The 26,586-nt window shown below is 32.2% G+C and overlaps 1 protein-coding gene across 2 annotated transcripts in view; it reads right to left on the bottom strand.

Moving 5' to 3' along the window:
* The window catches only part of LOC145667947 (venom allergen 5-like), a 148,748-nt gene that overhangs the window by 39,106 nt on the left and 83,056 nt on the right, over positions 1-26,586 (bottom strand). The window contains exons 4-5 of one of the 2 annotated variants that reach the window (XM_081735374.1): positions 13,315-13,503; positions 608-692 (exon numbers count right to left, since the gene is read on the bottom strand). In XM_081735374.1, the coding sequence (XP_081591500.1) occupies positions 608-692; positions 13,315-13,503 (274 nt within the window). The remainder of the gene's footprint in view (positions 1-607; positions 693-13,314; positions 13,504-26,586) is intronic. The other variant, XM_081735380.1, reaches the window with a different exon arrangement.

Below are 26,586 nucleotides of genomic sequence, written 5' to 3'. Positions count from 1 at the left end.
TTCTTCTTCCTTTTCTTTTCTTCTTTAAGTAGAATTATCTCCTATTTATTTATCGTGAATCCTGCATTTGCAATTCATCACCTTGTCTCTTGCCTTCATAATTTCCCTGGCTTCTTTCCGTTTTCTCACCAATGTCATGTTATTTGCTTCTATGACCTCTGCTCCTTCCCACGCTATTCAGTGGTTTGTCTCTTTCTGATATTTATATATTGCGTTTTTGTCCCGTTTGAATGTTACGTCATCTTTCTGCTATTTTATCTTCGCTATCAACTTCATTTCTTGTTTCTCCTATGATAATGAATGGGATGCGCAAAGTGGAGCGACAAAAACGGGAAGGAAATATAACACGGGAGGAAAATCATTAATTGCAGCATATATACAAGATTTTTCCAAACAAATGTATTTAAAATGTGTTTAATTTCCAAGAAAATGTCATAGAGCGCTTCCTTTCTCGTTTGCGAGACCTAGATTTGATTCCTGGTGGAAAGTGGGTGATTTGCAATATACATTAAATATGTAAATTCAGGTTTCACATAACCTCGGTGCAAAAGGCATCTAATTTACTTTTATCTATATTCACTTAATAAGTATGAACATGGATACTTACGAGTTACCATGCATACGCTATCAGGATCATCAACACAGTGACGTACGTATACCTCAGCCATACTTGCAAGTTCGTCATTCCATTTCTAGGGGAATACAAACGAATATATAAGTACCAATTATAGTATTTATCCTAGTATGTTACTGATTATCACATCCTAGTATGTTTATCCTAGTATGTTTATCACTCATAAATACACCTCTAAAGTTTCTTATCCTAAGCTGCTTAACAAGATGTATTAGATCCAAATTACTTAAGGCTTCGATTTCTTTATTTTTTCGAGCTTTAAGTTTTTTAAAAGCTTACCACCTTATTTCTCTTCCATTGCTATGTCTCTTTTGTTCTTCTAATTCTGCTTTTTTTCATCTTCTACCGTTTTGACTACAGTAGCAACTACAGCAGTAGCAGATCCAAGTGCACCTATTGAAGCTAAAATTGTTGGAATAGTAAATATAAAACCTTTATAGTGAACTTTGTCCTCATTTCTTTGTTTATTTTCTTAACTTGTGGTATAGTAAGAGATAAAGACAAACATTTTTCTTTACTTAGTTTCTCTTCTTTTTGTTTGAGTTGTTTCTTAGTTAGAATGTGATCAATACTAAATTCTTTAAGTTCCTCCTGAGGAATTGTAAATGTAAAACTTTTCAAGTTCATATTTATTATATAATTAAAAACTTATGAAAAAATTCCATAGAAAGTACATATAAACCTAAATATACAAAAACTTATAAACCTAAACCAAATCTTACTTTTGTGTTCATAGCTAAATCAGTTCCAAGAGCAGGTAGTTTCTCACTTACTAGATTAGCATTTTTAACAAAAACTCTTTTCCATGCTTTATTTTCTAATTCTTTGTCTGCAATATGTCTAGAAGCTGTATCTTTACTATCTCTGTAGGAAATATGTTTTCTACAAGCTTCATCTAGTGGGTTAATATCTAGTAAGTTATCCCCTCTTTCTAACCTTTCTTGTAGCTTCGTAAAAGGTCCACAAAATTCATAGCCTGGTATATGTAACTCTGGTATTCCCTTCATGTTTAAATTCTTATTCCTTAGTCCTTTTCCATACTTCTCACTATTCCAAACTTTTGTTGGTAACGTATTCAATATCTTTGTAAAATAACATATACCCTTTGGATCATTAGGAATAAATTGTGACAGTTTAGAATTAATCATATCCATTATGCCTACTTTCTAATTGTAAAAGTTATCATTTACAGCTTTTTCTTCTCCATCTATAACTATTAATCGATCAATTAACTTTCTCACATCATCCATCCATATATATTCTTTAGGTAATTCGTAGTATATTTTCATTCCTTCTCCAGAATTTGGTGTTTTGTTTCTTGGCGGTGTTGATTCTAGTGTTGGTTTTATATATTCATTCCAAATAGGTTTAATAATTGCTTTATATTTTTCGCTTCTACTAGATCATTGTGTTCTTGTATTTGGATCATTGTTATGAAATCCTACATTAGAATCAATGATTATTTGTGTATATTTTTCTAGACCATCTTCATTATAATTTTTTGGGTTATGTTTTGTTAGTAATTTCCATAAACCTTCTGTTCCTGTGTACTGTCGATTATTAATAACTAAATCATCACCATGAATTTTAACTTCCGTATCCCCTATCATATGTATGATTTTTCGATCTTCACCATATGGCTGTATTCCAAAACTTATCATCTCCAATTGCATAATATCTCGAAGCAATCTTACCAAAATGGGTAGTTCTATTCTATTCCTTCTACTTTATGCCTAATTTGCTTTTTCATGTTTTATTTCTTCTGTTCTAGACGCATCACTTTCACTTATTGAACTCTCATACATAGGAGGGGTTACTAATAAGCTTGAATCTACTTTCGCGCTTTTATTTACAACTGGAATTAACTGTTGAATTATATTTTTATTTTCTACTGCTACTTTGATATATCTTCTCCTAAATCTTTAATTGCATCAATAACAGGTTGATTTTGTTCTTTATATTTCTCATATTTACTTCGATTTGCCTGTTTAATTTCCTTAAATCTTTTAGCAAGTTCTTCTTTTAACTTTATATATTTCTTAGCTTACGCAGCATTTAACTGACTCATTTATTCTATAAAGAAAAAATAGAAACGTAACCTAACGTAATACAACATACACGTTTATCTACGTTTAACTTAGTTTTAAAAAGTTTTAAATTTTATTTGTGTATGTCCCATTATTCGTTTTCCTAGTCATATCTATTGTTAAGAAACCATGCTCTTCTTCCCAACACTTATTGCAGAGTGATGGTAATTTTTCAGACGACATATCAGATCGAACAAATTCATCATATATGTGCTTTAAATTTGTGTTATCCTGTTTAAAGGTACAAAGAAAATTTAAGTTGTTTCTTATTACCTGTTTTGGTACTTTAGAATATGTTTGTCCGAGATAGAAACAGTTCAAACCTTTATGCGACCTCGAGTAAAATATTCTCTAACGTTGTTTTGTTGTTCTAAAATGAAATCATCAAACATTACCACAGAATTGTTCTCACAGTCATCTAACGGAATAATCTCTTCGTTGTTTCCTTTTACAATTGCAATTGTGTTATTAATATCTCGTTCTATGTCTTGGAAAAGTTGTATTAGCTGTTGATATTTATATGCTGATGTAGACTTTTAGAATAGATATAAAGATTTGTATATTTAAGCGAACCTGGCGCTAGTAAAAAGTTATCAATCATTAGTGTGTTTTTTACCACAACCACTAGGACCAACTATTACACATCTTATATCATCAGGTAAAACTTACTATTCTTCATTTTTACACTTTGGGCTGATAACCTTACCTGGATATCCCATTTATTCATTTCAATTTTTATTATATAATAAATGTAAGTATTTAATTTAAACGGTTATTTATCTGTACTAAGCATATACTTGCATTATCCATTTGAAAACGATTTAGAAGTAGTTGTTGCGGGATTTTATACAACATATTTAACACCAAAAATTACAGAAAAAATAATAAGTTGACAATTTGTAGCGATAATAATGTACTTTCAGAGCAACTCATAGTTCAACCTGGTCAATATAGTTTAAAAGAATTAGAAGAATATATTAAATCAAATCTTCCATACTCCCTCGATGTTTTTAAAAATATTAAATTTACCGAGGACAGAGAGAAAAATAGAGTTAAAATATTTAACAAGCATCGTGATATAACCTTAGATACCATTAATACTGTATTAGGTTTTAGTGAGAAAAACTTGGCTAAAAACATAGAACATGTTGGAGATAAGATGCCAAAGTTTCACCCATTCGATACTATAAATATTCACTGTGATTTAGCAGAAGGCATGATTTTAAAACCGAATGGTACAACACATAAAGAAACAGATTTAATTGCAACGTTTAGAACAAATGCAGAAATTAGAGCACCAATTATATACGAGCCTAGAAAAAAGATATTTTTCCCAATAGATCACAACAAATTTAATAATTTCAAAGTTTCAATTCGAGATGAGAATGGTGACTTTATTGATTTTGGTGGAGCTCGTATAACTGTTCTTCTCGCTGTTAAATAGTTAAAATTTTGTATATAATAAATACGGATATCTTTGGTAATGTTAAAAGTAGCCTAAGTGATATTAATATTAGTGAAGATAAATTAATACTATTAGAGGACTTAAATAATGTTGTTAACGTAAAACAACTTCAATCATTAGAAGCCGGTATTATTAGCCAATTAGAGAACGACAAAAAACGATTGGAAGATGTGTTAAAAACGTTGCAAGACACACATATCACGAAAGATGCGATTGACGCTAAGATGTGTGCCACACAAAAAGACTTTCAGATGTTAAAGAGACACCGAAAAATTAATAATGCAGAAAGAAACTATACCCCTATTATATCGATTGGGAGCTAAAAACGTTAAGGAGCCAATCTTTAGAATATTTAATCTCTCTAATGGTTACAAATCTCTCTATAATGGTAAAATAATGCACATGGAATTAAGCTTTGAAATATTTTCTATATATATATATTTGGGCGATATTTGATTGAACAGTTACCTTTTAGCTTTAACAAGAACGATATAATTACTATTAAAACAAATAAATATTCTGCTATGGAAGAACGACAATTATTGTTTGTTGTAATGTAGAAAGAGACCTTTCGTAAAAAACATTTGGTATAGAATAAATGTGGATATTTTTGTTAACATTAAAAGTAAGGAAAGCAATAAGATGCTATTACAAACGTTTGTTGGGAAAGATAAAATATAAAATAATCTAAGATAAGATAAAGAGCTTAGAGAATATAAAATAAAAATAGAAGAAATTTTTAAATCTAATTATACACCCTGGGTTGATTTTAAGAATAAAAGATTGGTTAATGTATCTAATGCCATCGATAAAAAAGATGCTGTAATATTAGAACAGCTTGAATCAGCAAAAGAAAAGTTTGTACGAAAATAAACTGTAGAATTACCATGTTGATTGGCAGAAGATGATGTTGAAAATCCAATCTTTTTGTATATAATTTAGCTGCCGCCTACAAATTTCTTTATAGAGGTAGGTTAATGCATATAGAATCAAGTCTCAATTTATATCTTATAGACATATTTTTAAATGACGCTCTAGTTGAAAGTTTTCCATTACATTTTAATATAAATGATCAATTAACAATTAGGCTATCCAAAGATTCTAAAACATGGCAAATTATTTTTGCTTATTATGTATATAGAAAAAGAAGATGAAAACGAATCAAGTGATGATGATAATGTTAGGAGTGTAGTATTAGGTAATGATGAATTTTAAATTTCTATATAATAAACAGGATGTATTTTCTTAAGTGTAAGAAATCAACAGATACTAAGAAAAATACCATTAGAATAGAAAAAACAAAGAATGGAAGATATATTAAGGAAGGTATTTGTTCTGTATGTGGTGTTACTAAATCTCAATTCGTTAAAAGGAAAGATTGACTAGAAGAAGGTAAAGGTATTAGAGAAGACATTATAGAAGAACTTCACAAACCTTCCAGAAAGAATTATCCTAGGTTAAGTGTTATTGTTAAAGGTATAGATGATTTATGGCAAGCAGATCTTGTGGAAATGGATAGTGGTGTATTAAAAGTTGTTTCCAAGTTAAACAAAAACTATAAGTATTTGCTAACGATTATAGAAGTATTTTCAAAATATGCGTTTGCTTTTCCTGTTAAAGATAAGAGCGGAAAGAATGTTAGAGAAGCATTTGAATCCATATTAAGAATGAGAAAACCTAATAACTTACAAACTGATCAAGGCAAAGAGTTTTACAATAAAGCATTTAAGAAGTTGATGGAGGAAAATAAGATTAATCATTACTCAACCTATAGTGGTAAGAAAGCTTCTGTTGTTGAGAGATTCAATAAAACACTTAAACAAAACATGTGGAAGAAATTTACAACACAAGGAAATTATAAATGGATACATATATTACCTACACTAGTTAGCGAATATAATAATCGTGTACATAGAACAATTGGTTTGAGGCCTATAGAAGTTAACGAGAAGAATGAGCAAACAATATTGGAAAAAGTGTATAAGAAAGAATATAAGTGTTAGCCGAAGTATAAGATTGGTGATTATGTTCGTATAAGTAAATGGAAAGGGTTATTTGAGAAAGGATATACACCTAATTGGTCAACAGAAGTATTTGTTATTAGCGAAGTTATTCCATCTAATCCACCTACTTATATAATAAAGGATTTAAAAGAAGATGTTCAAGGTAGATTTTACGAACCAGAACTATTTAAGACGAAACATAAAGATGAATACTTGGTGGAAAATGTTTTGAAATAGAAATGTAACAAAGTATACGTTAAATGGTTAGGATTTGATGATTCAAGTAATAGCTGGATAGATAAAAGTAATGTTTTAATGTAAATATAAATGTTGTATTTTGTGGAATAATAACCATAAAAGGCTAGTATGAATGAGGTATGTTACGAGCAGGACAAAGATAGCTATTGATATTGAAAGTTATTATGATCTAGAAATGAGCGATTCCTCTAATCATAGGAGTCGCTCTAAGTGTCTAGTAAAGCGTGGTGAAAATACAAAAGCAAATGTTACTATCTCACGAATATATGTATACAAAAAAGATTTCTCTCTATTATCATTTGGGTATCACATGACTTCTATAACAAGTGCTATGATAGCTGGTTAGAAAACGTATCAATTCTTACAACAAAAACTTAATCCTTCTAATTCTAGGATTTTCATTAAAGCAACTTACGAAATAAAACTCGCAAAAACGAGGAAAATAAAGATAAAAAATTATTTTCTATACAACAAATATGAGCACTATGGAAAATTCTCTTAGTTTAAACGCTATTTGTTACGAGCAGATTAAAGACAATTATTGGTATGGTATTTTTGGCGGTATCAAATTGATTATAGATAAGAGTACAGGATATTTCAATGCTACTAAATTATGTCAGAGTGGTGGTAAAAGGTTTGGTAACTGGTTAGAAAATAAGCAATCAAAAGAAGTATTAAAGTATTATGATAAGAAATTCAACTCCTGGAATTCCAGGAGTTGCTTCACCACATATTTAGTAAAAGGAGGAGACAAAGAATCGAATCGATCATCTCAGGAACATATGTATACAAGAAGATATTTCTCTCTAATGCTTTTTGGTTATCACAAGACTTCTATGACAAGTGTTATGATATAATCGAAGATTTTTTCGTTTCTAGTTTTAAACAGATTCAAGGAAACCAAGAAGAATTACAATCAAGAGTAGAAGAAATTGAACAATCAATGGGGATATTAAGGATTCAAAACGAAGAACAAGCACAAGAAATATGAGAGCTCAAGTCAATAGCCGCAGAACATACAGAACATCCACAAAAAGTACACAAAATTATTATCATTGGAAAGAATCTATCTCCTACTCAATTACAAAATATATTAGAAAACTACGATACACACAAAAGAGAACAAGTAAAGAGCTATGAGAGTTACAGATATTGGGTTGGAAGAATTCAAGAGTGTAGTATAAAGACAAGATTACAATGTCTTCAAGAAAAATATCCAGACATTGTTGTATTGTCTAGAACGAAAGATCCAAACTCAATCAATCTTTTAAATAAAGCAAAAGAAAAGTGATTGTATTATTTCGCATGGTTGTCATGTAGACTTAAAGAATATCGATGAAGATGATGAGATTGTTATTGATTTGTTTTTAAGTATAAGAGACAACTAATAATGAGTTTTGTGTTTAGAACTAGATATTCGTAAATGGTAAGGGTAATGAGTTTTGGACATTCCTATCAGCAGCAGATTTGGTTAAAGAAATTGATTGTTTATATGATCGGTTAACATCTGATTAAGACAAGAAATGGTTAGAGTTGTAGTTTAATATGTTTTGTCTTTTATGGTAATTAGTTGTAAAACGTAACCTCATAACAATGGGTAAAAAATTTCTATATAATAAACATGGAAAAGTATTGCGATTTAATTAACCACCAATTTAAACTTCTTCATAATGATCTTAAACTAATAGAAGCGTTATTAGAAAAACTGATATTGTTAAAAGAAAAGGAAATGTTACTAAAAGAACAAGAGAATGGAGTACTAGAAAGATATACACCAGAATCAAATTGGGATAGTGACAAAGAACTTGAGCCTACAAATGATGGTGATGAGGTAAATTTGAAGAAAGAATAACAAAAATGAATTAGTTTTCATTAGATCATTAGTAACTTTGATGGATTATTTCCATTAAAGCCCTGTCCTAATACAATATGCTAATAAACATCATAGTTTCCATGTCACAATGACTATTAGTTGCTGTATTAGATAACGAAAATGATTATTTTTTTCTATTTTCTATAATCAAAGGGATGGTGTCGATACTTGCTGCTAAGCCTATATTTGACAACGTGTGTAATTATTTAAATATCGAAGACAAAATTAATTTTAATAAATCATTAGACATGCTAGATCATTTATTTAAAAAATCAACAACAGAAAACAATAAAGAACTAGAGTGTTTTATGTTAAAGTCTAATGCTATGGATTTTAATATACTAGAAACGTTAACTGAAGAACACTGGGATACAATTTGTATAGGTAATTTGTCTGAAGATTCGATTAGAAGATACGATGATAAAATTAACTTTGATCTAATATCAGAGCATCAATGCCTTTTAGATGAGAGATTATGATGATAGATTTGACTTTTATGTTTTATCATATCATCAAGAGTTATCAGAGGCTATTATGAGGGGATATGCTGACAAGATAGATTGGGGAATAATAGCAGAATATTGTGATAATAGAACTAATATACTATCTAAATCATTCATGATAGAATTTAAAAACAAAGTTGATTGGGAAGTGTTCACAGATGTAGAAATACCAAGAAATTTATATTATTGAAACGAAAATGAATTAACTTTTATTATATCACTAATAACTTTGATGGGTATTCCCATGAAAGCCATATTCTAATACAATATACTAATAGACATCGAGATTTCCCACGTTACATGAATATTAGCTGTTGTATTAGATAACGAAAATGATTAAAATTATTTTTATAGAATAAAAAACGAGGGAATAATAATGAATAATTTAGTTAAACATACAGTAGTAGAATTAAAAAAAACTTATGTAAAGGAAAGGGGATAAAAGGTTATTCCCGATTAAGAAAAGCAGAACTGATAGACCGTATTAAAGAACATGAAGATGAACAAAACAGATTAAACTTTAGGCAAACATTTTCGTTCCAAGTAGACATCTTTGAAAAACCAAAACCTAAGAGAATAGGTAGGAAGAGAGCTTTAAAACTGTTTCCATTTAATAAAAGACGTATTTCAAGAACCAACAGTAAAACCTGAATCATTACCAATCATCGTAAAACTCAAAAACTCAGCATTCAAATCAAGATTAGAAACATGGAGATTTACAACAACTTATAAAGAACATGATCCTCTAGAACAATATATCAATTCAACATCAAAGGTTTTAATAAATAGATTGAACATCAGCTTACAAAAACGTAGATCGTTAAAGGCTAATCTCCTTATAAATTACCAATATAAGAAAGGTAATGAAATTCTAACTTTTACTTCAATATTAATAACAAAGAGATATTTCAATTAATCAATCTAAAAGAGTTCATTAATGATGCTAAATAAAAATTCAGAACAAGAATGGATGAGTTCCAAGCTAGAGATTCTGGATGGGCTGTTACAAATATAAACTACCTGGAGTTAGCTCTTAATAAATATGCACCGTATAGAGGATCATCATACATAGAACTACCAAATGAAATCAAAAGAAAACAGGCTGTTATCAATGTAAAGAACAAAGATGAAAAATGTTTCAATTGCTTCTGCATTACATCTTGTTGAAAAAGACCCACAACGACCATCAAAGTACAAGCCTGTTGTTAAAGACTTAGAAAAAAATTAAAAAGTATCGATTACCCTGTAAAACTAAGTGACATCTCAAAAATTGAAAGATGACTCAATATATCATTTAACGTTTATACATACGATGATGATGGAGAAAATATAGTGTACGTTTTATATCATACTAAAACAAAAAAGACACACATGTGGATTTATTATATGTAAAAAAAGAAAACACACTATTGTTGGATTAAAGACCTAAGTGGATTAGTTAGTACACAAATAACTAAATGAAGAGCACGAAAATACTTATGTGATAGATGCTTGTTATACTTTTACTCGCAAAGTGCATTAGATAAACACGAAAAAGATTGTTCTGCTCAAGAAGCTAAGATAGAAATGCAGACAGAAATGCAGCTAAGACAGAAGATACATACGTTAAATTTCAAAATTATCAATATACAATGAAGATGCCATTTGTGATTTATGCTGATTTTGAATGTCTGTTACATAAGGTTATGGGATGTAAAAAATGTTATCCAGAAGATGAATCATATACCAAAAAATATCAGCAGCACAAGCCATCTGGATTCTGTTACTATATTGTAAAAAGTGATGGAAGTAAAATAGACCCTGTCGTGTATAGAGGTAAAGATGCAATTAAGAAGTTCATAAGAATGTTAAAGAAAGAAGCAAAACAAATATCGAACATATATAGTCAAAATAATGAACTACCATTAACACGTAAACAGATAAAAGATTTCAACAAATCCAAATCCGGCTCTTACTGTAAAGTAAAATATATATCATAAAACCACAAAGTTAAACATCACGATCATATAACAGGAGAGTTTGTGGCTGCATTATGTAACAACTGTAATTTAAAAGTTAGAATACCTAAGTTTGAACAGTGATTATATATAAATTATCAGGATATGACTCTCACTTGTTCATAAAAGAACTAGGATGTAATAAAGAACAAATAGAATTAATACCTAATAATGAACAACGTTACATGTCATTCAGTAAAAAAGTTGGAACTATCAAATTAAAATTCGTAGATTCATTTAGATTTATGACATGTAGTTTAGACAAATTATCATCAAACCTAACGAGAGAACAAATGACTCACACACAACAGTTCTATCGTATCGAAAGGAAATTTAACCTTGTAAAAGAAAAGGTGTTTACCCGTACGATTATTTCAGTGACTGGAATAAATTTAGACAATTACCATCAAAGAAAGCATTCTTCAACAAGCCTAATAACACACATATAAGTGTTGAGGATTATAAGCATACAAAGAAAGAATGGAAAGCATTTAAAGTTAATAATCTCGAAAAGTACCATGAACTATATCTAAAAACTGATGTGTTGTTATTAGCAGATGTGTTTGAGAACTTTAGAGAAGCATGTCTTAAAACTTATGGTCTTGATCCAGCTTGGTATATGACAGCACCAGGTTTAGCTTGGGATGCAATGTTAAAGACGACAAATATATAACTAGAGTTACTAACAGATTACAATATGGTCTTGATGATAGAGAAAGGCGTAAGAGGTGGAATTTCACAATGTAGTAAAGATATGTAAAAGAAAACAATAAGTATATGAAAGGTTACGATGGTAACAAAGAAGATTCTTACTTAATGTACTTGGATGCTAACAACTTGTATGGATGGGCAATGAGTCAATACTTACCATTTAAGGGATTTAGATGGTTAAGTGAAGACGAGATAAAAGAAACAATTTCACAAATATACCTGATGATTCTGATAATGGTTACATTTTAGAAGTTGATCTTGAATAGCCTAAAGAATTACATGACTATCACAAACCCTACCCATTAGCACCTCGAAAAATGTGTCCACCTGGTTCAAAACACTCAAAACTGTTAACAACTTTATACGATAAGGAAAAATATGTAATAAACTATCGAAACTTAAAACAATGTTTATCACTTGGATTAAAACTTAAGAAAATTCGTCGTGTAATAGTTTCAACAATCAGATTTGTTAAAAAAAATTACATAGATTTTAACACGTAGATGAGAACTAGAGCAACAAATGACTTTGAAAAAGACTGTTATAAGCTAATGAAAAATTCAGTTTTTCGAAAGACTATGGAAAATATTAGAAAAAGATGTAAACCAATAAAAAAAGAATGTGATCCAACAAGAGTAGAAAAACTAGTTGCTAAACCAAATTTTAAAGATAGAATTATTTATACAGAGAATCTATGTATAATTATAATCAATAAAACGAAATTAACTTTCAATAAACCAATATATGTTGGAATGAGTATCTTAGATCTGTCGAAATATTTAATGTATGTCTTTCATTATAATGTGATGAAGCCAAAATACCAAGGCAAATTAAAAGTATGTTATACAGATACTGACAGCTATATATATATTATATTCAAACAGAAGATGTGTACGAGGATATAAAAATTTATATTGATTACTTTGACACGAGTGATTACCCTATAGATAACAGATATAAGATACCACAGGTCAATAAGAAAATACTTGGTAAGATGAAAGATGAACTTAAAGGAACAACCATAGAAGAATTTGTTGGTTTAAGATCGAAAATGTATTCAATCAAGTTCGAAAAAGATAAATGTAAAAAAAAGCAAAAGGAGTTAAGAAAAATGTTATAAGTAAAGAACTTTCATTTAACGATTATAAAGACTGTTATTCAACCAAAAAGAATATTATGAAAAGATGAATTTAATCAGAAGTTATAAGCACGATTTTTTCAGTATACAAGTAAATAAGTTAGCTTTAAGTTGTGTAGACGATAAGAGATATGTTCTAGAAGATTGATTACACACCCCGCCATGGGGACAGTGTCATAAAAGCCTATGCGCAAAGCACCCTGCCCAATCTCACTTTATGATATCCTTCTGTGTTAAAGTACTGTGGTCAGTGGCGGCTTCATAATTTTAGACAGTTAGGGGTGGAGGGAAAAAGTGCGCTCGTGGTTTGGTATCTATGCTACTTTGGTTAAATCATCTGCTTACGCTAGCTTAACTAGGGAGGAGGTCTACTAAAATGACTCAAAATGTGATTACGTAATAATATAACAACTCTATCTATGGAAGAAAGTAAATTAGTATAAACATTTATTTTCATTTTAAGCATTTCAAAGATTCTCGTAATTTAGTAACGTCTCGGATTTCCATTTTTGAAATATGGCAACCGTAACTTCTAATAAACGTGACACACATATATTTCTAGCAGTAACACATAATCCTAACAGTTACACATACACTATTTGTTATGCTCATATTAAGTTACGAATAAGTAGTAATTATACTTACCAGCTTCATCATTGAAGTTGCTCCCCATGTAAATTTCTTATATGCAATTTTGTAATCATCATCATCACTATCTAGCGGTTCTTTTCCAACAGCAATTTTATTTCGTAATTGATTATGAAGGTGCACAACATAATTTTGTTCAAAACCAGTCATTGTGTCAATTGTCATACTCACACACTTGTTACGTATCTGAAATTATCGGACAAAATTATTTACGGCCTACTTAAGGATTGAGTAAATATAGGATACAAGCAATGGATTACAGACTTGGCTTTGAGGGAATGACCTTCCGAAAATTAATATTTCAGAGTCCTAAGGTACTCAGGTAACAATTTTTATAGAGAGAGTTTAGCTACCAGCTTATAATCTGAAGTACTCATTAACTACCTCTATAAAAATTAGTGCGGAAGTACCGTAGGACTCTGAAACTTTGATATTTTGATAGGGCACATACTAGTTCCTAAATGAATTCTTGACCCGACTACGGTAGGTCCCATAGTTTTAAAGCTATCGACCTTTAAAGTTAGTTTTTTCACGTTTTCGGCAGCCTATAACTCCGAAAGGAAGCATTGATGCACCCAGGTTGGTCTATAATTTTTATCTTATCTTGGTGTGAGGAATCACCTCCCAAACTTTGTCGGTGTTGTTTTGAAACACCTTCTGTATATACTCAATATCGTATCGCAACCCTTGCATGTTCAGTTGGGAGCTACTGTATTGTAAATACCTTTAAGTCACGTAGCCAGCGTCCAGCAGAAGCCAATCTCCAGGGCAAAAGGTTATAGTACTCCCCTGCAATAGTATTTGTTTTAACCTTATGATTAAGAAATTAAGCAGTTTGGTTACTGTCTAGTCTAACACATTCTCAGGTTTGATTTTAAAGCATTAGGTTGGTACGCAAGTCACAAAAGTTATCCATCGCCTTTTGATGTTGTATAGTGACTGGAAACATTGAATGAAGTATCTCAGATAAGAAAGTATTATACTATTTCCTCAAACTCATCTACTGAGTATAAACATTACGTATCAACTACGATACATATTTTCTAAACGATTTTACATAGAGTAATTATGCTGAAGCCTAGCTATTCATCTCTCTTTTGTAGATGTAGGGTATATTTTAGCAAGTACAAATAGCAAATTTCACAGGAAAGAACCAGAAATAAGAGAATCAGCCATTATCCTCATGGATTTTCTTGTTAAATCTCCAAAAATCTGAGTATCTTCATTCCAACAGCGAAGGAGTTTGTTTAAATGTGTCTTCATTATTAGAGAAATGATTGAATAACTTCGTCATCTGTATAGACCTTTACCCTCTGGAGTTTCGTTAGAAGACATAAATCCTAAAATGAGTCGAAGCCTGTCACTATAAATCGGACTAAGTCATTTTCCACTGCAACTAATGAGAAAGTCCCGCTGTTTTAGCGGCCGTATTTCGTGTTGCTATTTTATGTTGAAAATTACCATGTATACCTGATACTTCTATAGATTACTTGATAGTATCCTCCAAACATTATATCAAAGCAGCATTGAGCAGAACTCAATTTTTTCTAAGAACTCCAGACATTTATAGCACAATAGAAAAATGAAATCTTCAAGTTTTACGTCCCACGAATATGCAGGTTAGGCTAAAGAAGACTCTGATGAGAGATGAGTGAAATGGTGGAATGAAGAAAGTGGAAGGAAAAGGAAGAACTCCAAGGAAACCCATGAGCACGGTGTTTGTCAACCACAAAGTCCACATGGCGCGAGCTGGGATCTAACCAAGGACCCCAAGCACCGGAGGTGAATGCTTTACCACTGAGCAACCGCCCCCTATATATATATCGAATTCTCAAGACAAATCTAACAACGTTACCCGTGGAAGGTGTTAGGAACAAGTTATTCCGGGGTAGCAGAGCAGCATATTTTCATTCTAACGAATTGTAAGTTTTGTTCTAAATCCTAAATTTTAAATCTCTATTGAAATTTTACTTGTTGAAATGTTTTAGTTAATTATTGTTTAATTCTCCAGATTGTTCTTGCTAGGATAGAGCCAAAATGACACTATTGATAAAGCAGAGACGTAAATAAGTTGCCAAATGTTACACGTAGTACGAAGTATAAGAAATGTTCCGTAATTTATATGAATTCGTGTTCAGCAATAGAGATGTTTGTAGACTTATGTTAAAATTCTTCTACATGTGAAAAACTATCTAAAATAATTCAACAAACATTCAAAACAATCAAAAACTTGTTACCATATTTGTCACTGTTTACTCGTCCCGAGCTGAAGAAACAGATATTAAATTTAAGTACGGGTCAAAATGATCTAGATAAATCTCTCTCTATAAAAAAATCTGAAAACTATGGTTTATAGTACAGCGAGGCACACTTCTGGATGGTACAGCCATATGTTGATTTACAGCTAAAGTGTTCCACCAGCTGAGTCCGAAGCATTTGCGGGGAAGTGTGCAACCAAATTAGTTGTATAGGAAGGCGGGTGGCATAATCGCCAGGCACTGAAAATTCCCGTACACTTGGGCGAAATTCCCACTACTGTCTATAGCATCATTTCTCCAAAATGAAATAAAACTTAGACGTGTAGTTCTTATGGCAACCATATTACTTGATATTTATCATATTTGTGAACATAAATTGAAACAAAAAAATAAAGTCCAATCCTGTTGCTGTTGGAATGAACACCTTCATTCGATTGACCTGAAATTACTTTCCAGAGTCTGAATTAGTATTCTGTCACTACAGGAGGGTAGGAAGAGCGGATACCCCCGTCCTCCTTAATCAAATGCTTAGTGACAGTGAGCCCATTGGTATAGCACTTTTATGATTTCATGTTTTGCTCCCAAGTCATCGTATGTCATAGCTGATGACAATGGAGAACTAGAGAAGCAAATATGATGAAAGAGAGATACAGTCACATGCTCAAATTTAGAATTTCAGACAAAATGATCGGATAGCATCCATATTTTGTCGAAAATTTTGATTTTGTAAGTAGACATGTAAAAGCTCACCCGAACCTGAGAACATCCCACTACCAATAGTTGAATTCAAGTGGAGAACTCAGTTGAGAGTATCAGATGATTACAGAGGGGGAGAAACATCATCAGATATGGGAAACAAACAATTAAAAAATTGATGCGCCCTAAACTTGAACCACCAAACTCACTATTAACAAACAAGGTCTCTACTCACTCATCCACGGAGCCACACAGTAAGGTAGGCAGTCATAAGTCAAACACAGAACGTTTGTTACATACGAAACGTTTATTTGTAAGGGGGAAAAGTAAACAAATTCCCCGTGTATAGTTTTTCTTTCCTTAACACCAACTTAATTACTGTTGTTCCTGCCTGGGAAGAATATTTTCCACCCCTCCATAAAATTTCCTAACAATTTTCTTACATTTATGTGGCAGAGCCTGTATTTTCAGATAGCAAAGCTCACAATTTAATGATTAATTTTATGTTTATTCGGAAATATTGGATTTATGAAAGATTTTAAATTTGTGTTTGGTGAAGGAAAAATAATGAATATAATTTATGTCAAGCTTAAGATGCTTAATAATGCAATTCTCATGAAATTTATATAATTCTTTTGTCAGCTATTAAAAACAAGTAAAGCACATTATTTGTTGTCTGCGAATGCAGGAACTAAATTTAGAAAATGTGTTAGCAAGAACAATTTGTAGAATCCATCGAGTTGCTATTGTATAATGATTGTAAACACGAAACACATTCACGGGTATGTAGAAATTGTCTAGAATCATGAGATCAGAGCATTCCAAGTATTGCAGTTGTTGTTCGCGAAACAAGGAAACGAGCTTGTTTTCCAAAAGAAAGAAGGCCACACGTGCTTGACGTCAGTCGACACCATCAAATTCCTGAGGACGAATTTCGAACAAAACCAGAGGACGAGAGGTCTCTAGATGGAAGAAGTTCCTAAACAACGGAGACGTTCGTATGTGACTTAGTAGTACAGATCCGATTACGAAGTTGAGACGGGAGTCTCAAATCGCTTATCTTGAACAAACTAACTTTGGGAGTTAGTTGCTGAGAACATTGGTCAGAGAAACAACGTTACCAATGTTAGCCATGTCTTGACCACAGAGACACCGATCCAGGATAGATATCAACTTGGCGATATCGACACTCAGAGACCAGCCCAGGAGAGGACCGCCGAAGACCGTAAACGGAAGTCAACATTCAAGGTATGTGTGACCTCAAAATCAGTGATCAATTGCTCAATGCTTGGCATGCGTTACTCTTCTGGCAAACTTTCTAGATATCCGTATTAGAACACAACATTTACACCGCAACACAAAGTAATGAGAAATATAACTGTCAAATATCCATTTAATCTCTGAGTTGTCATTTTAAAGTTAATTCATATAAGAACATGGTTCAAATGTTTTAGCTCTTGCATAGAAATCAGTAACGTACCCACTCATTCTAGATGGTGAGTGGAAGGTGATCTTCTCAGATCAACGATTACATCCCCGTTTGAAAGGCACGAACTGAGGAGGTTGTCATGGTTGGAGATGCTGTGGGTTTCTGATCTCAGTACATAAAAAATATAAGTCCCACAAGCCCGCCCTCACTAGTATATACATTGGTTAGTGGCATGTTATGGTGGATTACGTATTAGGTTCGAGTCCAGCCCGAGTTACCTACTACTTTTAATAACTCTCTCTAAGGTCATGGTTTTACGATCGGTTAATAATAGTTTTAGGTAGAAATATTTAAGTTTGAGATCCATTTTAGTTGTACTGTTAATTAGTTGTAATTTAGCCCCTCACGAAATATGTTTAAGGATTAATTGTTCGGTTTTAGCGATAAAAATAATTCCCACCCACCCACCCTCTCTGAAACATAGATGCTCGAAAATATATGTGGTATAAGAATAAGAATAAGTGATTAATTATAGTATTAGATAAATGAGTGACGTTATTCGCACAAGGGCACAGAAAGCAGTTAGAGGTGTGAAAGTAGGTAGTTTATTTAATATTGCAACTTCAAGTAAAAAGAAACAAGTGAAGGTAGCCGAACAAGAGTGTAAAAAGCCTAATTTAAAAGTAGAACCGGTTGAGAATTTTCTATCAAGTCCTGTCACAAAATCATTTTCGGAGGATTTTGATTCTATTTCTCGTATTGAAAGTAGTATAGTAAATAATAATCAAACTATTAGTGAGAATAATACATCAACAGAAAGCAAAATGACGACTAACGTAATGTTTTATTCTGACGTGAATAAGTTACCTAAATTTGATTTGATAACGGATAGTGATATTGTAGGGTTCTTTGACGAGTTCGATGATGCTTGTCAAATGGCAGGTGTAAACGAAGAGAAAAGGAAAGAAGTTTTGCCTAGTGTATTCAAAGGAAATGGAAGGCAATGGATAAAAGTGTTTTTGAAACGAAGGAATGTAAATGATTTAGGATATAAGGAACTTCAGAGAAACATAATTGAGGACTTTACTAGGACTAACGTTACCATGGATATAGAGGAAAGGATTAGAGAAAGGTTGCATCTCGAGGATGAGCCTATTATTAACTACGTGTATGACATGTTGGTTTTGTGTGAGCGATTGGATCCAAGTATGGATGACAAAAAGAAGATAGGAATTATCGTAGGAGGCCTTCAGCCATACTTTTTGGAGAAAGTAGGAACAATCTCATATTCGACGATAGATAAATTTGTAGAAGACTTTCAGAAAATAGAAAAGAATAAATCCAATGTTGATAAACGTGTAAAAAGACAAAATGGCAAGGTCACGGTTAAAGATCTATTAAAGAAAATGCGTGAGCAGGTAGAAGGGGAAAATAGTGATTTAGAAGTAGATAAGTTACTATTAAAGAAGGAAATTAGGAATAGAGACGAAGTCAAAGTCAAACAAGAGCCTCAGAATATCACTCAATTAGGCGAATTAGAGAAGATTGAAAAGTTACAATTAACTTTAGCCGCTAAATTTCAAGATCATGAGGATAAAGAACAAAGACAAGGTAGTTCGTCTAGAGAACAGAAGAACGGGAACAATAATAGAGGAAATAGGAATTTTAGTACTAAAGGACGTAATTATTTTCGAAACAATAACAATAGGAGTTGGTATAGAGATAATAATAATTTCAATCGGAATAGAGGAAATGGGAATTATAGTAATAGAAGAGGAAACAGAAATAATAATTGGCGTGGTAATAGAGGTGCACGTAGAACGAATTTTTGGCAACAACGTGGAATTTGTTGTGTAAGTAGAAATAATTGTCAGTCGTGGTGTAATAATCAAGGACAGGCGAAACAACAAGTTCAGTATGTACCGGTTGTACCGAATCAGGTAAACGGAACGACGTATTACCATCCGCAACACCCACAGAATTTAAACTAAGTAACACTGTAAATGACAGAGGCGCATTTACAGGAGATAAGAGGAAAATTAAAGAAATTGTAGCCTCTATAGTAAATGAAAACGATATGTTATATGTACCGATTGAAGTAGATGGGCGAAAACAATATGCATTAATTGATACAGGATCACATATATCGATCAGTGCTAAAATTCTTTCTAAATCGACGAGAATGCGTGGTATAACACAGAATGTGTTAGTTGTGAATAAGGTAGCAATTTTAAAGTTTAAGATGGCAGGTCAGACGTTTCATCTAGAGTTTCGTGCAGTTAGAGATTTTCCGTATCAGGTTTTGATCGGAAATGATTTTCTGAAGAACCAGAACTGTCAGATTAATTATGGAGAAAACAAGTTAACGCTACAGAGATTTGGTAAACCACGATTTAGAAAGACTGAAGGACAGGAATCCGTATCCGTATCAGATAATGCAGTAGTTGGTTTAAAATATAGCATTAGACCAAAATGGGTTTTAGGTCACAAGGTACGGTTGTTACCTAGAACGAAAACCACGGTAGAGGTCAATTTAATAAATTCGTGGAATAACAAGGACCTTGTTAGAACCGGATAGGAATATAGAGCGCCAGTATAATGTTTTGATACCACGTGTACTTTTATCGGAACAAAATAACAAGATAGAGATAGTAAATCCGTCCAACAAATTTGTAATGTTAAGAGCTAATGTAACGCTAGGACAGGCGGTAGAATGTATTGATGAAGAAGAGTTAAAACAAGAAGGATTGTCGGATGAGGAAATAGAAGGTGTTTTAAAGTCGAGGAAAAATTTTGACAGGTCTTGACTAAAATTTGGAGAAGAAACAAAACCTGAAATTAAGAAGCAGATTGAAAATCTATGTTTTAAGTATGCATATGTCTTTGCCTGGCAAGAGGACGAGTTAGGCTAGGTTAAGCATTTTCAACACCACATAGAATTAAAAACTAAAGTCCCCTTTAGACGTCATCAATATCCCATCCCGATAGCACTTAAAGATAAGGTCAAAGAGCAAATCAATATTTTGCTTAAACAAAATATTATTGAGGAAAGTTCTAGCACTTACAATTCTCCTATGCTTTTTATACAGAAACCTTCTGGAGGTATCCGTGCAGTTTTGGACTGTAGATTTTTAAATCGATGTGTCAAATTACATAGCATAGCTTTGCCACCCATTTATCAGATCTTAACATGTATGGGAGGTCACAAATATTTCAGTATTTTGGACGTGAAATCCGCTTACTACCAAGTTCCTATCTCAAAAGAATCTAGAGATTATACAGCTTTTAATATACCTGGCGTAGGAGCTTACTCATACCGTGTGATGCCTATGGGATACTTACAGGCACCGGCAATATATACTAAAATAATGGCGATGACCCTAGCCAACGTTAATCCTGAGTCTGTATCATACTATATGGATGATGTGTTTATATACACGGATAAACAAGGGAAAATGGTTGAAATATTACAGTCTGTGTTTAAGAGATTGAGGCACTACGGTCTCAAGTTGTCCGTAGAAAAATGTCAGTTCGTTGAGAGGAAAATTTTAGCCCTTGGACATATAGTGAGTGATGCAGGTTACGAAGTGAGCCCAAAAATTATTCTGGCCATTAAAGCGTGCAAACCCCCAACTACTGGGAAACAGCTAAAGACATTTCTTGGACTAACAAATTATGTTCGAAGGTTTTGTAGAGAATATGCTAAAATTACATCAGTTTTCCAGCCGATCTTAAAAAAGGGACATAAATTTGAGTGGAATGAGACATATCAGCAAGCATTCGAGAAGTTAAAATCCGCGTTGATGAATGCACCACTGTTAGCTCCATTTAGGGAGGAATTGGAAACAAGGGTGTACACGGATGCATCAACAAATTCAATTGGTGGAGTCCTCATGCAAAAGCAATCAAATGGTGAATGGACACCAGTTGCGTATTACAGTCGAGTACTAAGACCGTAGGAGAAAACTAGACACATCGTAGAACTAGAGATTTTAGCTGTGATCAGTTCTTTGCGAGCTTTCAACTACTATTTGTTCAATAAAGAATTTGAGTTGTACTCCGATTGCAAAGCATTGAAATATCTCCAAACATCGCCTAAATTAGCACCAAAGCTTGTAAGATGGAGTCTTGATTTGGCTCAATACAAGTATACACCTGTGCAATGTCCTGGAGAGAAAAATCCTAGTGATATTTTGTCCAGGAACACAGATATAGAACCAACTATAGACGATGTTGATTTGGAAACATTAAAAGTAAACACGGAAGATTTACAAGTTAATTTAACTTTTGACATAGATATTGATGTAGGGGAATTGCAACGTCAAGATTCGTTTTTTGGTCCAATAATGAAAGCCATTGAAAATCCAGAGGAAGCAGATGTCAAGGCAGAAAAACAGGCCAGATGGTACACGATTAAGGCTAATAAGTTGTATAAGACACAACGTATGGCTAGTGGTACAAAGTTACTTTTGTGTATTCCATATACTCTGAGAGAACAAGTGTTTAGAAATCTTCATTGTTCAATATATGGTGGTGGAAAGTTTTCGTATACCAAGTGTTATAGAAGAGCGCTGAAGTTAATTTACTTCCCGAATATGAAGAAGTTCTTTATAGATAAAGTAGGTCAGTGTATAAGCTGCCAAATGCAGAAGAGGAAAACTGGCAGAGTATCGTTCCGTGTCCAAACGTATCCGTCATATGCACCGTTCCAATCTGTAGTAATGGACGAAGTCGGACCATTCAAGATTTCTCGTAATAATAGGAATAAATATATTTTGGTATTTGTAGACAATGCAACGAGATTCATTATTGCAAGAGCAGTACTTGCGATAACAGCAGGTATTGTAGCTCAAGTGATATTCGAGGATCTCATTACCAAACACGGAGTCCCACCCCAGCTCCATCTGGATAGACTATCATCCCATAAAAGCAAAATATTGGAAGAAATGTCGAAAAAATTAGGCATGAATTTACACTTTGCTAATACGAGTGCTCATTATAGTATTGGTAGTGCAGAACGGGCCATAGGATCGTTACAACAAGTAATGAAACACTATATAGGCAAAGATTTTGCAAACTGGGACGAAATATTACCTAGTTTGATATTTACAATAAATACACAAGTGCATGATGGTACTGCTTTTCACCGTACTACTTGTTGCATGGAGTTGAACCACGAACATTTCTCGAACAGGATTTAGATATCCCTTGCGAGTTTGTTGAGAACGAGGTGAGACTTCAAGGCATAAAAGATGCACGTCAGCTTGAGTATAAAAATTTACAAAAGAAATTTAGAGCCCAGAAGAAACAAATCGAAAAGAAATTTGAACAACCGAGTTTCGATATTGGTCAAATAGTTTTAATAAGAGAAATGCCTAGAGCAGGACTACCTGCATGTTTTGGTAACAGGTATAACATTAAAGGTGTAATTATTGACAAGGTCAATAATAATTCATATAAAGTTCGGTACGAAACTAAAAAGGGTGAACCTAAGATAGATACTATAGACATAAGACAGTTGAAATTATTTGTTGGTAACAAAGACGAAAACTTTGGTGATAACGATCAAGTTTCAGATGGCGAATAGTAAAGGTTGAAAAAAATTATTTTGGTTAGAGTTTAATGTAACTATGGTACAAATTGGGTCTACCGATGAAGTGTCAGTCAGGGGGCACTTTTCTCAACCAAACCCTTGTTCCGAGATTGGAGGAAATGCTAATCTCCATCAGAGAATTCCCGAATCGATAGACACTTTTTGGATTATAGTTATTAGAAATTTCAGAATAATTATATATATGCAATATGCGTATAGTATTCAGTATATGTCGAGTATGTGCCTAGAACATAAAGTAAAATATTGAGTACATATAAATCAATAAATCATTAAAGTATTTCTAAACATAATAATAAATGAATAAATAAGAATAGGGCAAAGAAGTAATTGTAGATTTTATTAATTTCAGAACTGTTATACGAAAGTGGAAAAGGAAATAATTGTAAAATGGAATCAAGAATATTATTCATCATTCTAAATTGGTTGTTTATATTTGAATATGGAAAGGATGATCATCATCAATTAACAATGCAAGACGTAGAGATAGCATTAACACAAGACGCTTTGGTGGTACATGCTTCTAACATGGTATACACAACAATCAGAATGCACGTAAATTTCCACGAAGCATTATCAATGCATAACGTATGCAGTGAAACTTATGACATTTTGGAAGACTATGCTGAAAGAGAGAAACAATTTAGGAGTAACATCATTAATTCTATCCCGTGCCATTTTGTATTTGTTAATGGTTGTTCGAAGTGTATTGACTCAATGAGAACCAAAAGATCTATTTTGTCATTCTTATTAGGATTCAGTTCTATTGGGTTATCAGCATATAATTTAATTCATACGCAACAATTATCATCATCAGTTCAGAAATTATCTGAGCATGAAAATTTGTTAGCTAAAGAAATTCATAACTTAAAACTCGTATAACCAAGAAATTTCCATAATTCATGAAGTTGTAGTAAAAGTACATCATATATTACAAAATGTAAGAAGCAAACTGCAAGAAACGTATTGTTACTTGCAGCAAGCTCACCGGAAGATTTTAACAAACTTATTTTCGCACTTGGCTAGAGAAAGAGTGACTAAGATAATCAATGATGTCCTAAATAATCAATTATCGTATCACATTTTATCAAATAATGACGTAAATAAATTTATAAGTACCCATGATATTTTAAAACATTCAATATATAGATCAGACATAGGTATGTTCTACCGAGTTTCATCAATATATTTGATGAAGTACCATTATAATGAAAATAACATAGACTTGTTATTGAAAACGCCTATCATTTATGAAAACACTGTGTCAAGAATGTATAATGTTATTTCTATGGGATACTTGATTAGAAATTTTCGTATTTATTATGAACTGCCTCAGGCTGTATATTTGGCTAATGGTACATATCATACTTTGGACAGATCCAAATGTGAATTTAAAAGCTTTCTTTATTTTTGCGAACTAATAACACTGGATGATGAAGCGAAATGTCTTAATAATATTGTTTTCAATGGATCACTACATGGTTGTCAACAGAGAACAGAAAGATACTTAGGGAATGTAGTGTACAGATATACTCATGCTGGTGTATTGTATTCTTCGCTATTAGAAGGATACATAACTAAGTTAGGTAACTATCACGAGATTACATCGACAAAAGTAATGTTTGGTAACAATTGGTCGTATTTTATTAATTATAGCCAATTTGATAATTTAATTTTTGGAAAATTAGCCATACCGACGAAAAAAGTAATTTCAGTCAACAACAAACATCTAAATCTAATAGGAAATTGGACGCAAAAACAGTTAAACTTCAGTTTACATTCTGAAGAATTAAATTCTCTAGCCAAAAATTTGTTGAAACTAAAAGTGGACACAACTGTACCACAATTAATAATGAAAACAATATTACATAATGTATGTGATTGCAGCTATCATATTTGTTTTGGTAGTTTCTGTCGTTGCATTAATGGTATTATATTGTAAACTATATAAATCACTGAGAAAATATAAACTAGAAAATAATGAAGCATAATAATAATAATAATAATAATAATAATAATAATAATAATAATAATATCAATAGCAGTAAACAATACAAAATTTCTTCATGTTCTAGCGCACGATAACTCACGTAGAAAATTTTGTAGTAAACAGTGAAACCAATGAATTGGAAAAACGTTAAAAAAAAGTAAACAAAACAATTAGGAAGTATTAATGTTGCATAGTAAACATGCATTAAGCACTCACCAACCAGCCATCACCAACAGTAAAGACCATCACCAAATATAAGAATGGATAGTAGTAAATAAAGTCTATAGTTCATAATAGTTTATAGTAACCGACCGAACGTAGTATAAGATCGTAATGAATTACCGAACCGAACGATGTCCCATTTACGTTCCAGCTGTAAAACGAAAAAATAAGCATAGAAATAGATAAGAATAGATAACCTAGATAAGTCTAGGATAGTAACATCAAAGGAGGATAGATAAAGTCAAGATCATCTAATAATTTTAAAAGGGATAAGGAAAATAATAGTAGAAAATAAAAGAAAATTAATAATAATAATAGTAATAAATAGTTCATAATATTAATAGATAAAAATAGATAATAGAGAAATATATTATTATTATTGTGTTAGTGGTTAATGTATAAGTAAGTACTACGATTATTATTAGAAAATACATAATAATTAGATTTTTATAATATTTACATTGTAAACTTAAGGGTTAATATCTATGAATAAGCATAGATACAACGAGAAGTAGTACACGAAGTGTACAGAAGAATAGTTGAATACAATGAGCTAAATATATTTAATGTTTATTTTCCGTACAGAAAATTATTTTTTTAAAGATAAAAAAGAAGAGAAAATAAATTTATACATTATTGATATAATTGGTAATAATCAATCGTTATTGAAAAAATGAAATGAAAACAAATCTGTCAGTTTTACGTCCCACGGTTATGCCGGTTAGGCTAAAGGAGACGGTGTTGATGATTAATGAATGAAATGGTGGAATGAATGAAGTGGGAGGAAACGGGAGATCCCCGAGAAAACCCACGCACACGGTGTTTGTCCACCACAAAGTTCACTTGGCGGGGGGTGGGATCGAACCCGAGACCCCAAGCACCAGAGGTGAACGCTCTACCACTGAGCCACCGCGACCCCTCAATCGTTATTGAGTAAAAATATTGATTGGAATAATTTAATTAATCATCGTATGTGTATTGCAAGCGCTACAGTCAATAATTATACATGAGTCTGTATTCATTTGCGTCAAGACCATCCGGAAGTTCTGAGCGCCAAGAGGTT

This window comes from Thermobia domestica, chromosome 1 (genome assembly GCF_964235325.1).
Source record: "Thermobia domestica chromosome 1, izTheDome1.hap1.1, whole genome shotgun sequence".
Lineage (NCBI taxonomy): Eukaryota > Metazoa > Arthropoda > Insecta > Zygentoma > Lepismatidae > Thermobia > Thermobia domestica.
Note: the sequence above shows the minus strand (reverse complement) of the source record. Positions and strands in the feature narration are given on the sequence as shown.